Raw genomic sequence first — 14698 nt, 5'->3', positions numbered from 1 at the left:
ACCAGTCCTGGCGACCCCACCCCAAAAAATAACTTCATACATTCAACTGCTCTTAAAAATCATCATGTATTGCTAACTGAGCTAGCTGCCTGTTTTTGTTTTTAGTCTTTCTGCTAAGCTAAGCTAACACATCCCAGAAAATTGGACTGTAATGAAAAGAAATACATGAATAATGCTGTTAATTAAAACCATAGCAAACTGAGATGTCTTTTATGTCATCATCTTTAGCTTCTTTAGAAATGTCATGAGACTTTGTGCAGTCTGTGTGGTCATTAGGATAAAATTATGAGAGAGAGAGAGAGAGAGAGAGAGAGAGAGAGAGAGAGAGAGAGAGAGAGAGAGAGAGAGAGAGAGAGAGAGAGAGAGAGAGAGAGAGAGAGAGAGAGAGAGAGAGAGAGAGAGAGAGAGAGAGAGAGAGAGAGAGAGAGAGAGAGAGAGAGAGAGAGAGAGAGAGGGGGGCAGTGCAGTCCCTGTTGGCAGGGTTACAGCTGTGTCCCTCCTGCTCTACTCCACAGGAAAAGGAGATGGAGAAACAGAGGCTTCTGTACCAGCAGTCCCGTCTGCACGACCGAGGGGCTGCAGAGATGGTGCTGCAGATGATCAGTGCCTGTAAAGGTAGCAGCTAACCCTAACACACACAGACACACACACATACACACACATATATATATTTTTGTCACATGTAAGGATATTTAAATTATTATTTAGATTAGTTCTTTAAGGGCTGTAACTGCCTAACTGCAACCTTTAGTATAACTGTAACCAGAGCAGAACTCTATATAACCATGTTTTTGTCACAACCGGGCTAGGACTCAGGACGCAGATGCAGGATAGTTTTCTCAAAAAAAGTCTTAATTACTAAATCAGACTCGACTCCTTCGAGACCGAGTAACTGAAACAGGCGAAAGAAATAACAAGAGAAATCTAACAAACAAAAAACTCTCCTGAAAGCTGGAGGAACTACACTTAGAAACTTATAACAGAAAATCACTCGACGAGGAGGAACGAAAACAAAATGGTACAGGGTACGGACCTGATACAAGACTGTGGAAGGCTAGGATGGTCGCATACAGATATCGACATAGACAAACACACTGGCACAAGACAAGGAGAGACGCAGACTCTTAAACACAGGGTAACAAGGGACAGGTGGAAACACTCAGGCAATCAGACCAAGACACACGAGGGAGGGCAAGTGACCTGAAACGAGAGGAAAGTTACTTTTCAAAATAAAACGGGAAATGACAAGACAAGACATGGAGACAGGACAAAAAAACCCAACTTCACTGTGGTGTGACAGTTTTAACCTAAGAGAACATTAATAATGTCATCACCCATTAATTATACCCAGGCCAGTTAATGCAACATTAAATGGGAGGATGCAAATGTGACATGAATCACTTTCTCAAATTCAGTCAAAATCAAATTGGTGGTGTTTGAAATATTTATTGTGATGCCAGAGATGATCCAGCTCTACTCCGATCTCATTGATGAGTCCGAAGTGTTTGCACACCTCTGATGTCTTTGCTTGTTACAGGCGAACCAGGAGCCATGGTTTCTTCCACACTCAAACTGGGAATCTCCATCCTCAACGGAGGCAACAGTGATGTACAGCAGGTAAACAGAACACAACTAAATAAAATTAGATTTAGCAGGAATAGAGCGAAACAAAATTTTCTATTTCTCAGTCTAACGAAAATCTTTTCAGCAGTTTTCTGTTGACAAGAAAAGTTTTGTTTCTCTGTCTTTGTGTCTGTGTGCAGAGGATGCTGGACTATCTGAAGGATAAAAAGGATGTGGGATTCTTCCTTAGCGTTCAGGCTCTGATGCAGACCTGCAGGTCTGTGATGACTTCAGTTCATATGCGACATTTTTGCTGTTCAACTCTCTCTCTTGTACTATAAACATTATTTAGAGAAAGTCAAAGTAGAAGGTGTGTTGGGCTGGATGTTGTTAAGCTGACTGAGTGTTTGATGTTGACAGCGTTTTGGATCTGAATGCTTTTGAGAGACAGAACAAGGCAGAAGGACTTGGGATGGTTTCAGAGGAAGGCACCAGTGAGTATCACATAGCATCTGGACTCACTGTCATACAGACATTTACATTTACACACACGTCTCACACATTCTACTTGTTTTTGCATTGGTTTGTGATGTAATAGACACTTTTGCAGATGTTGTGTGTAGTCTGTTTTTGTGTGCATCTGTGTGTGTCTGAGTGCGTCTGTTCATGGATGCCTGGTTGCAGGTATGTTTTCATGTACGTAAGTGTGTTGAGAATGTTAAGATCCATGACATGAGCATTTTGACTGTTGATGTATGAAACTGTTTTTCATCCACTGACAGCCACAAGGTTTTTGGACTCACTGCGTCTCTCTTTGTCTCTCTCTCCCCCACATCACGTTCACTTTGCCCGTTCCTACCCTTTACCCCTCATGCCCATGTCTTTCCCACTCATCAATTTGCTGCTCTTGCGGTTCTCAGATATGAAGCTAGAACGTGGTAAATGAAACTTTGCTGTCATACATTTTCTTTCTTTCTTTCCATCCTTTCTGTCCTCTATCTTTTTTCTTTTTTTTTAGCTTAGAATCACTTGACTAGTCTCTTCCTTGCTGTGAACTTAATATGCATTTCATTTCACACTCAAGGAATCAGTGAAATCAGGCTTTACAGTCACTTGCTCACGTTATAATGGAAAGCTCTCAATGATACACATGCTGCTGTAGCAATACTCATGCACTGTGTCTCTGACCTTTCCTCTTGAAGTGATTGTAAAGTTGAATTCTAATCCTTGAGTGTTTTGCCACAGATCTACTGTAACTCTGACAGCTCGGTCTTGTGACTGATTAATGGGAAGGAAAGGCAATAACCTCAGTCTTCCTCCCACTTAGTTTTCTCAAGTAGATCATAGAGAACTGCGCCGACCCAGTGTCCCAGAAACTCTGAAATGAATTGCAGCAGTAGTAGGAGCTTTCTAAGCCCTGAATCTCTTTGATTTTCCAAAAGCATTCAAATGAAAGTGGTTCACCTCTTCTGGGGTAATATGTCCAGAGATGAACCACACACCCAGACCATCTGTGTAAAGCCACTGCATATAAATCCTTGCATTCTGTACTATGTTCCCTAACTTCACATAATTTTCATAATGTAAGACCTGGTAGTATAAACTGTTCTAGTGTAATGACATCACAAGGCTTCGGTAAAAGGTCCGGCACTATCTGATGCTGAATCACCGACACTGTAATTATGTATTTTGTACTCATAACCCGTCGACTCTGTTGTATGTGGTCCCTTTGCTTGTTACAGATATGGGATTATTTAACAGTAGTCACTATGGTTACAGTTTCACCCCTGGCACCGTGTTCCTGTTTGTCATTGGATAATATGAAACCCGGCATCACCTCCACAGTTTTGTCTTTTTTTTTTAAATGATTTTGTTTATGTACGGTCATGATTAAATCTGAGCATGTCTGTGCATTTTTGAGAAAGACAGAATGCTAATAGAGATTTCTAAACTGTGTATTTTGTAATGGATGGGATTTAAAATGTGAAAGAAGCTTCCTGTGAGAAGATTAGCTGTCGTTGTTTACTTCCATCCTGAAAAACACAGGGACTAACTTGCCAATTCTGCACTTTCCAACATTAGACAGACATTAATGTGGACTGAGTGTTTCCCCCCCCCCAACTTCCATACTCATAGTTTATTGGAGTTTGCAGAGTTCAGTAGATCTGTCCTGCATGACGGCGTGTTGTGAAGTTGTCCATTTATTTCTGTGTTCACCATCACATTTGTGTGTTTCCTCAGTTGTATGTGTATGTATCTGTTGTTGCTGTCGTTGGTTTCCTGTTTTCATTTATCTATGTGGTTCATACCCATTTGAATGTGATGTGACCTGCTGTCCATTTGAGTTTTTGTTGAATACCTGTTCTCTGTGAAAAGTGTTTGAAGAACTAAGCAGAGGTAAAGTTTGAAAAAAAGTGGAGTCAGTGTGAAAGCCTCAGCCTCCCTGTCCTGCTGTCAGATGGACAGGGACTCAGAGGTGATTGTGATTTTCACTAACATGCTCTGAGTGGTATGAGGTGACTGTACTAACAATTTTACTGTTTTTGCACCAGACACGTGTTCACACTTAGACACAATCACAAACAACACGCATACAAACAGGCATATGGCATATGTACAATACAAGCATGCTAATCATTGTCCCTCAGTGTCATCACACACACACACACACACACACACACACACACACACACACACACTGTGCTTCAGTTTTATCTACGCTATTTTCATTAATATTTACTACTAAATCTGGCTCTGCACTGGAGCGTTTTGCAGTTTCATGTGTGTCAGTATATGTGTAATGTAAAGTTAGATTATGATAATCACCATTTCACCAGTCTCAATTCTTCATTAATACACTTGATGATTGGTCTAAAAATCTAATCTGAATACTGTGTAGTTTGCTCAAACAGTCTTTCTTAACAAGTCATTGTTTTCGGATTTAGACTTATTTTTCTGAGAAGAAGAGAAAACTATGGAGTGATTCCACTTCCAGCCCAGTGTTGCTTCCATTTTTTAATTTATTTTTAGGAATGACAGTCCATATTTTCATAACGAGTAAATCAGGTCACTGCTGGAATTTCAGAAAAGATACTGTCACTGCTTGTCCAAAAATCTGATTGAAGACCTAAAAAAGATTAAATGACTTGTTAAGATGAAAATTGTTACCAGTGTATAATTTTTTTGTTCATTTTAGCAATAGCTGAATATACCTATAAAAAAATCTATGAACTTTTTACTTTTTTCTGCAAGGTAATGGGAGAGGTATCTTACATGATAAGAAGATGCTCACATTTGTGAGCACAGTGATACAAGTGAAAATAAAAACATTAAATGCAGTGGAATTAGGAGTTATGTTAAAAATACGCTGGTATTTTCTTTTAATATATCTAATCCCTTGTGCAAATTTTAGTTTTAACTCTGTATTCTAATAGAGTGACACAGGAAAATGACAGAGTTCACATATACTGTGCGCTGGGACTGTTGCAAGTTTCTTTTGCACAGATTAATTTGCATTTCTTTTGTTCTTCTGCCCAGATGAGAAAGTGATGGCAGACGATGAATTTACATGTGACCTCTTCCGCTTCCTGCAGCTTCTTTGTGAGGGCCACAATAACGGTGAGTCACTGAAGAACAGAACTGTCTCTTCTCCAAACATCACGGTGGTTTAAAGTGCTCGTTCACCTCCTTACAACGTTCTGCTGGAGGCAATCAACCACTTTGTCTTCACTATTATTAAACTGTGTGTAATAATGTCAGCTCAGTGCTTGTACTATAAATACACAAACTAGCACGGTACAGTTCTCCTGTACATGCACCTGATGCATTATCCTCTACCTGTATTTCTAAAAGGTAGACTTAGACTCTTTTTGGGAGGCTCTGTTATTATTTGAGATTTTAAGAATTTGTGGTATTTCCTTTGTTGAAAACTACATTTAAAATGCATCTTGTTTTTGTTTTCTGTGTTCAGATTTTCAGAACTACCTGAGAACTCAGACAGGCAGCACCACTACCATCAATATCATCATCTGCACTGTGGACTACCTGCTTCGACTACAGGTCACTCTGATATACTGATACTGTTACTCTGAGCTTAGACCCTCAGACTCCAGACCCTAGCCTTCTTTGTAAATGTTTAGATCTAGCAAAAAACAATTTTGTTTAGGGTATGACTGTAAAAAACTTGCAAGTCAGTTAAAGTAAAAATATTCTTCAGACAAATACATCAGAAAATTGTACATGTCATGCTGCACATTTTAGAGGCTTTTTCCTTTGCTGGAGGATTTGTTGTTTGTTATTTTTGAAAGAGATTTGTAAATTATATTTAGCTTAGTCAAGCAGCAAATACAGAATTCTTTCAGAAAACTGAGTATACTTAGTTAAACATACTAAAGTACATACTGAAACTGTGTTTGAAAGTACATGAAGAAGAACAAAACATATACATGCAAATATACTTGAATTCCATACAAAAAATGTGGATATTAGAGGTAACATCATGTACTGTTTCTCCTCCTTTCTGTTTGCAGGAGTCGATCAGTGACTTTTACTGGTACTACTCAGGAAAAGACATCATTGATGAGCCAGGGAAGAGGAATTTCTCCAAAGCAATGACTGTGGCCAAGCAGGTTTTCAACAGCTTGACTGAATACATCCAGGTAAGAAAACTTTTGTATGAAAGTTGAATCAAAATACAAGACATGATTTCAAGGGGACGCCTCAGGTTGTGCAGGGTGGGAAGCCAGTGAGGGATCATGTGCTTGTCACTGCAATAAAAGAAAACCCACTGTTTGAAGGGTGGAATCTCTAAGGCCTTACCCTGAACACTGTGAATGCTACACCGTCTCAGGTCAGTGTTTTGAGATTGGGAAAGAAAAAGGCAAATTTTTATCTTCCAAAATTGCAACTATAGAGCCTAGTTCTCCATATACATTTTAATGTTAGGGGATGTGTGTAACAAATCATAAGCCTGCCTAGCTAATGAACAGACAAACCTAAAGTAAACAAAATGAAACTCACAATAAAGATGGATTTTAAACTGCTGTGGCTTAATGTTTGAGTCCCCCCCCCCACTGGATATAATTACTAATACATCCACAGATTTTGTTCCAGATCATTTGCTTTGAAGCACATACAAATACAAATTTATCTCCCAAAGTGATGAGAGCACTGGGCTGTTTTTATAATTTTCTACTTCATGTCTCCGTCAGGGTCCCTGTACTGGTAACCAGCAGTCTCTGGCCCACAGCAGGTTGTGGGACGCTGTTGTGGGCTTCCTGCATGTCTTTGCACATATGATGATGAAACTTGCTCAGGTAAGAGACATCCTAATAAATGCATTTATTTTCAACTTAATGTCAGGGATAATTTCTGTAGAGAACTTGATTGATTTTGAATGATAAAATAATTTCTCAGTGTTTTTCCAGTTTACCAAAAGATGAAGCAAAGCAATTTTAAATTTTGAATTAAGTGTACCATAGAACCAAAAATAAATTTAGTGTATTTGAATTCATGTGTCCACTTTGAGTATACTAATTTTGTGAACTGTCTCTCTCATGGTTCCTGCAGAGTAAAGTATGTATTTATTTGATTATTCTCTTGTTTATTAAACTGTTCTTAAATTTTAACCAGCTTTCCCCCTCTTTTCATTGTCAGGTTGTTTCTGCCTCTTTACTGAGACATTTTACAGTATGGTTAAGAGACCTCTCTTAAACATACTGTAAAATATATTATCATGTACAATATAGAGTTTAATATAACATGTATTTGTCATGTTGTAGTTGGGCTCCAACCTAAACAGAATTAGAAATAACACAAGATGTCTATGGCTTATCTTCCTTTGTAATTCACATTTAGATTCAGGTACATTTCATTGCAATTACATTAATAAATAATATAGTATAATAGTAATAACAATAATAAAGTTATACAGTTATATAATTTATTATTGGTATCAACAGACTAATTTATAGTTTTAAACAGAAATTAACATTTATACAATATCATTCATTTAATTTTCCAAGTGGCTTTGTTGTTCTTACTATTACTATTACTTATTTCACGATTATATTTGATTTGAAATTATCTGTTTTGACTTTTTAGATTTCAGATTTCCAGATTCAGAAAGGTCTTAAAAATATTGGCTTTCTGAAACCTGCAGTGTTTACTACTACACCTGGTTACTTCATTAGCATAGAAAGCTAATTGTATCAATTTACCAATGAACTGTTGTCCGTTACAATGTCTCAAACTGACCGATCAGTTCACCTGCTTCAGATTTTCAACATGAACTCAAGTAAATGTGGCAGAAATAATTTGAGGAAAAACAGTTACTCTTTGTCTTTCTTTGATTTTCTCCCACTTTACATTTTCTGATTCTGTATAATACAGTTAATCCACCTCATCTAATTTAAGTATCTCTTCATTTCATACTGACCAGTGCTTAGGGTTTGATTGTGCTTTAGAAAAGTGTGTGTTTGCTTTGAGTAATGTGTGTCTGCTTTGACCTAACAAGGAGCTGCAGTGTTTCCTACCCAGCCTAATTCTGTGTGACGGTGTTCGTGTTGATTGCTACTGACGCTGCTGTTTAAAGTGCATTTTTGTATTTTTATATCTTAATCTTTTTGATGTCAGGTTATTAGGGTTTGTTTTTAAAACTAAGGAAAGCAGAATAAATTTTGCTACAGTACTTACAGATGATTTGTGGTCATTTTTAGGCTTCCAGAAACCCTGTGTTTACACCAAAGAATTTACTTTAACTCTGACAATATATCATCTATCTGTCATATCTCATATTTTTTTACTGGATGATAAAACATCTGTGCAAATTTACCAACTCTGAAATCCAGAAAGCTTTAAAAAAGGGTTTTAAAATAGATGCTGGTCGGACGCAAGAGCTGTAGCTTAGAATTGAATTATCAAAGTAGTATTTACCTAAAATACAAAACAAATACAAAAATGAAGTAAAAATGTTGATGGATAACATTTTTATTTCCATGTGTAACCCTGTTAGATGCACCCCGATCCTGGACAACGAAATGGCGTAAGAATCTGTGTCTCTCTGCGAATGCCATCTCATGTTCTAGCCCTTCATGCTTTTTTAAAGATCTCATGCTTCCCCACATTTTTTTATTACGCAGCTTAACAGCGCACATCATTTCCATCTTTGTGTTTTCCATCTGCAGCAGTTTATGTTTTTCCTTTGCGTTTACCAGTTTTACCAGCTTTTTTTTTTCTTGTTGAGTTTTTCTAACAAGCCATCACCTCAGTTATACATTGTCCTTGAATACAAGGAAGGTGTATAGCACGTTACAGACACTGCCTGTCAATTCTGAGAGTTTGACTAAATGCTGAAGGAAATGATGAGCCAAGAACGAAATTACAGAGAGAATTTGAGAAAGTTATTCCATTATTAAAAGTGAAGAACTCAATTTTTTTTACAGAGAAATAGAAACTTTTTAGACAGTTATTTCACATCAGATAAATAAGATGTCAGCCGTGAACATGTATCTGAAAATTTAATGTAGTTGAACTGCTAGACCTTGAATTGCTCTTGGCTTAGATTATTAAGACACAAAAAATAATTGAGCGATTTGTTTCATGTTGTTCCCTAAAGCATCTTAACACCTTGCTTTGCTTTTGTTCATTTAGTTGTATTTTGTTGTTTTGTATATATTGTGTTGTCTCGGTTGTCGAGGCGTTAGAAGGTACCACTGTGATTTCACTGGTGGTTGATGCTTGCCTGTCCTGACACCCTTTTCCTCTCGATCTTCACCAGCCTGACAACCACTTTAGACTGTCTGAAATATTTGTGGCTCTTGTTATCTGCTGGTGCAGGTCTTCAGGAGTGCTAAGATCAGCGTCTCCAAATACGTTTATGTCTTCCCTTGCTCCTATGCTGCAGCCACTTTTTCAGATAAAGGGGAAAGGCGGTGCTACTCTTATACCTGTCTTCCAGTGTCTGTCTTGCTTTCCATCTCATTGAGTGTATTATTTCTGATGTTAAAAATGCATATTCTTTATTTAAAAATGCAAACCCAGGATCATTTTTGGAGTAGAGCACACTCTGAGGTAGCGTCCCCTGTGTTTTATGTATCAGAAAGAACAGAGCACATATCCTCTCAAATTAAACTGTAATATATTAAAATTGAATTTTCAGTCAGTACACATCTTAAGAATATTGTTTTTTCTACTGTGTTTGTGTTTTGCTGTGTTTGGCCGTGTTGCAGGACTCCAGTCAAATTGGACTGTTGAAGGAACTGTTGGATTTGCAGAAAGACATGGTAGTGATGCTTCTGTCTCTGCTTGAAGGTATGACATCCATCCCAGCCTGGTAATGTCCAGCTCTTTCTGTCACACACTTTCTATAGTTTCCTCACCCCTATCACCTTGCACTTCTCTAGGCAATGTGGTGAATGGCACCATTGCCAGGCAGATGGTTGACATGCTGGTGGAGTCCTCCAGCAACGTGGAGATGATCCTCAAGTTCTTTGACATGTTCCTCAAGCTCAAGGACATAGTGGCATCGGATGCCTTCCGGGACTATGTGACTGACCCCCGTGGGCTTATCTCCAAGAAGGACTTCTCCAAGGCCATGGACAGCCAGAAGCAATACTCTCCCTCAGAAATCCAGTTCCTCCTGTCCTGCTCAGAGGCTGATGAGAATGAGATGATCAACTTTGAGGAATTCGCTGATCGTTTCCAGGAGCCAGCCAAAGACATCGGTTTCAATATCGCTGTTCTGCTCACAAACCTGTCAGAGCACGTACCTCATGATACTCGCCTACAGAACTTCCTGGAGCAGGCCGAGAGCGTGCTCAACTACTTCCGTCCTTTCCTCGGCCGCATTGAGATCATGGGAGCGAGCCGGAAGATCGAGCGCATTTACTTTGAAATCAGTGAGGCAAACCGCAATCAGTGGGAAATGCCACAAGTCAGAGAGTCCAAACGGCAGTTCATCTTTGATGTGGTCAATGAGGGCGGCGAGAGTGAGAAAATGGAGTTATTCGTGAACTTCTGCGAGGACACCATCTTTGAGATGAACATTGCTGCATCTATCTCTGAGCCTGAGGGAGATGGTGCGGAAGAGGAAGATGATGAGGAAGAAGAGGAGGGTGGAGGAGATGAAGGAGAGTCTGGAGAAGGTGATGAAGGCAATGGAGAAGGAGAAGCTCCAGAGTCAGCCTCAGCCTTTGCAGACTTTCTGAAAAGTGTGGTTAACTTCTTCAACATGTTCACTTTCCGTAACCTGCGGCGTCGCTACCGGAAACTAAGAAAAATGACAGTGAAGGAGATGGTGGTCGGCCTGGCTACATTTATATACACGGTCCTGATGGGTATCCTGATGTTTGTCTATAGTATATGCAAGGGCTTCTTCACATTCATATGGAAGGTGCTGTTCGGCGGAGGCTTAGTGGAGGGCGCCAAGAAGATGACGGTGACAGAGATCCTAGCGAGTATGCCAGATCCAACACAGGATGAAGTTCACGGGGACCTACCACCTGAACCAGGAGCTCGAGAGGTCCAAGATGCAGATGGAGCAGCAGAACTCTTAGATGCTGTAGGAGGAGAGGAGGAAGAGGAGGATGGCGAGGAGAGGGAAGGTGGACGCCTGCCTGGTTTCAATACTCCTGGGGGACTTGGAGACTTTGGTGAGACGACACCTGAAGAGCCTCCAACTCCAGAGGGCACGCCGCTGCTGAAGAGGAAATTGGTGAGGTGTTCTGTCTCAGAGAGGTTTACTGCTGTGTAATGTGCATGTTCTCCAATAATAAGTTAGTTAACCGCAAATTGTCATTGAAACAGTTGGCTGCTGCAGTGGGAGGACAAGGCGAGGAAGAAACCGCTGAACCTGAAGAAGAGGCTCCTCAGGAGACTGAGAAAGCAGAGTAAGTCGTCTACATGTTGGGGATCAACATCAAAGCAGCTTCTGTTGAATATAATGTGTCCCCAGTCTTAATACTGAACCACTTTCAAGTCGTAAGAGCCACAGCTTAATTTTAATCAAATTTACAATTACAAATTTGTAGTTTACACATTTCTTAAAATGACAGAGAAAATAAATTATTATTCATTATCATTTGCTGACTTTATCGGATGTAAAATGGATACTTTTTATACAGAAATGTATGGGAGCTGAGAAAGGCCATACACACATATTTTTTTACCCCATTATCTGAGATAACGAGACATTATCAGGAGAAAACGATTTTTTGTTTTGGGGAGATAATGGGATAATGATTCCATTATCTCAACATACAAAACTCCGCTATTGCAAGGATATGGGATAATATCTCAGGATAACAAAAAATCTTTTTCCCAGGTAATATATACAAGATAAACAATTATTTGCAAGTATGGCCTTACTCAGCTTTACTCAGCTTAGGCAGCTCAAATGGGTCCAGACATTTCAGTGTTCATTATAGTGGTGATCTGAAGCCCAGAGAATGTTTCTATATTAACAAAGAAAAAGCGAAAGAAAAAGCATGTTTCTCTCCTTGTCTGTCTTTTCCAGCACCGAGAATGGAGAGAAGGCAGAAAAGGCAGAGAAAACAGAACCTGAACCTGAGGTGAAGGAGGAGCCGGAGGAAGTAGAGGAAAAGACAGTGAAGACCAAGGCAAAGAAGGACAAGAAACCTGCTGAAGAGGGCTTTGAGCTGTGGAATGAGCTGGAAGTTCAGAGGATTAAATTCATGGTGAGCAGTTCTCTGTTACAGTTTCAGTTAGTTGGGGGTAGTGTTTGGTACACAGAACAATGGTCTTTGTCAAATCATCTGTTTCAATAGCCTTATCTCAGCATACTTCCCTGTTTAGCAATCAATGGAGGATACTTGGCAGCTACATGACATCTAACTAATCAGCACTTTCCTAATACAGTGTTATTGCTTAGCTAATCTATTTCAGAGGAATCAGGTAGTAAAATGTGGCTTTTGTGCTTTGCTGGGGTGAAGTTTTACTGATTTCTGTATTTCCCACCTACCAGAATTACCTTTCTCGAAACTTCTACAACCTTCGGTTCTTGGCCCTGTTCATCGCCTTCGCTCTCAATTTCATTCTACTCTTCTACAAGGTTTGTGCATCTGTAATCTTAGATTAAACATACACATAAAGTAGAAACTCTGAGCAATCCTGCAAAATCTGATGGCAAATTATACACATCAAATAGCTGGCTAGTACTTTAATGTATAAATACAAAACTAACTTTGCAGCAGTGTTTTGAAATTTTAATGGTTTAATGCCATACAGATAAAATAAACACAAAAGACTCACAGAACTTATTTTGTGTCTGATGTTTCCAGGTGTCCGACAGTCCTCCAGGTGAGGAGGAGTTTGAGGGTTCTGGTCTGTTTGAGGGCTCTGGCTTATTTGAAGGCTCTGGTGCTGAGGAAGATGGGTCTGGATTTGATGAAGGAGGAGAAGATGATGATGAAGAAGGTCCCATGTACTACTTCTTAGAAGAGAGCACGGGATACATGGAACCAGCCATGGCTTTCTTCGGTATCGTCCACACCATCATCTCCTTCCTTTGCATCATTGGTTACAACTGCCTCAAGGTATGGGGTGTCAGCTGTGCTTAGCTCCACAAATATTAGCCTGTGTTTTTGTGTTTGCACTGAGGGTTCGTGCAATTTATCTTCGGAAACCAATGTCTTTGGCTGTTGCTCCTGTCCTTTCAGGTCCCTCTGGTTATCTTCAAGAGGGAGAAGGAGCTGGCCAGAAAGCTGGAGTTTGATGGACTCTATGTCACTGAGCAGCCAGAGGACGATGACATCAAGGGTCAATGGGACAGACTGGTGCTCAACACTCCGTAAGACCCCTGTTGCATTATCAGATAGATGGATGGATATTGAACAGAACCTGAACCTGGCCCAGGCTCAAAAGCTGACAATATTCTGAGCTTGTATCCAGCTCCAAGCCTGCAGCCAGTGATTTATCATCAAAACCCCTTCCGGAGACATTGAGAATGATAAACATATTGTACAGTGGCTTGATGAAACTGACTAGGTTTTCTTCCTTGATGTAAAAACATTATTACTGAAAACAATTTCGCAAAAGTTTCCAAGTTTTCACAAATCCACTAAATAAACAAGAAACAGACCCTCCAGAACCCGGTGGCCAGGTTCTTCACTCTTAAAGGAGCTGTTTGTAAGTTTTGCTATTGTTTCATGGTCAACAATAAGGTTAACTGCTGTTCACTTACCAGTCTTGCCAAGAGCTTGTGTTTACAATACAAGAGTTGGTAATACGCCCTCTGAACCCGAATGCCACAGGGACGTGGTATCAGCAGAAGATGAGATGTTCCAACCAGGCCAGAGCTAGCTGTGTTAGCATGCTAACTTCATCAGAAGAAAAGCTATAGAAGCAAAACAGGAGTCAACATTGGTATAGGAATGACGGTGAACTCACTTTGTTTCTTTTAGACTGGTAATTAAACAGCTGTTAATGCTAATGTTAGCCATGTAGCAATACAGCTCCTTTAACATTTTCCATCCAACACAGCAGAATGATTAACTAATGCTACCCGGCATTAATCCTATTGCATGTGTGTCAGAGTGGTACATGCGTGATGACCAACTCAAGGACAAAATCATCCATATTCATAATTTAAATTATCATTTTAATATTGATATTAATTAAATATTTAATGTTTGGCCTTAACCTGACCCACACCCTGAGTATTCATATGAGAATGAGCTTGGACTTGCAAATCATACTAATAGAGCATTAGAGCATTAGAAATTGAGAATAACCATTGGTGAAATTTTAATCGTGTTTCTCTTTAAATCTAGCACTTTCCCCAACAATTACTGGGACAAGTTTGTGAAAAGAAAGGTGAGTTATTCAGACAGCTTTGGTGCAAAATGTCAGCTATGTTCTTGTGGGGACATGCCATTACATAAAATGACATGTGTGTGTGATATCCAGGTGCTGGATAAATACGGTGACATCTATGGCAGAGAGAGGATTGCAGAGTTGCTCGGTATGGACTTGGCTTCTCTAGATGTCAGTGCCATGACACATGAAAAGAAGCCTGAACCAGACACCTCAATGTTCAGCTGGTATGTAGTCTTCATTCTTTATAGAAGCAATTTAATTTAGAGTTATATTGTGCAAAATACTGCAGAACAAACCTGTC

The 14698-nt window shown here is 39.6% G+C and overlaps 1 protein-coding gene across 6 annotated transcripts in view; it reads left to right on the top strand.

Annotated features, from left to right (window-relative positions):
* The window catches only part of ryr1b (ryanodine receptor 1b (skeletal)), a 74420-nt gene that overhangs the window by 55461 nt on the left and 4261 nt on the right, over positions 1 to 14698 (top strand). For 3 of the 6 annotated variants that reach the window (XM_071496413.1, XM_071496411.1, XM_071496416.1), the window contains 18 exons: positions 516 to 615; positions 1538 to 1617; positions 1764 to 1840; positions 1984 to 2057; positions 2484 to 2501; positions 5101 to 5181; positions 5534 to 5622; positions 6093 to 6221; positions 6774 to 6878; positions 9792 to 9873; positions 9966 to 11275; positions 11368 to 11450; positions 12077 to 12257; positions 12545 to 12631; positions 12861 to 13115; positions 13239 to 13369; positions 14352 to 14394; positions 14488 to 14621. In XM_071496413.1, the coding sequence (XP_071352514.1) occupies positions 516 to 615; positions 1538 to 1617; positions 1764 to 1840; positions 1984 to 2057; positions 2484 to 2501; positions 5101 to 5181; positions 5534 to 5622; positions 6093 to 6221; positions 6774 to 6878; positions 9792 to 9873; positions 9966 to 11275; positions 11368 to 11450; positions 12077 to 12257; positions 12545 to 12631; positions 12861 to 13115; positions 13239 to 13369; positions 14352 to 14394; positions 14488 to 14621 (3059 nt within the window). The remainder of the gene's footprint in view (positions 1 to 515; positions 616 to 1537; positions 1618 to 1763; positions 1841 to 1983; positions 2058 to 2483; positions 2502 to 5100; positions 5182 to 5533; positions 5623 to 6092; positions 6222 to 6773; positions 6879 to 9791; positions 9874 to 9965; positions 11276 to 11367; positions 11451 to 12076; positions 12258 to 12544; positions 12632 to 12860; positions 13116 to 13238; positions 13370 to 14351; positions 14395 to 14487; positions 14622 to 14698) is intronic. The other 3 variants (XM_071496414.1, XM_071496412.1, XM_071496417.1) reach the window with 1 other exon arrangement.

This window comes from Trachinotus anak, unplaced genomic scaffold (assembly GCF_046630095.1).
Source record: "Trachinotus anak isolate AG129_WGS33_773 ecotype Australia unplaced genomic scaffold, CSIRO_AGI_Tana_v1 ptg000014l, whole genome shotgun sequence".
In the NCBI taxonomy this organism is placed as follows: domain Eukaryota; kingdom Metazoa; phylum Chordata; class Actinopteri; order Carangiformes; family Carangidae; genus Trachinotus; species Trachinotus anak.
This window is presented reverse-complemented; position numbering and strand designations above follow the sequence as displayed.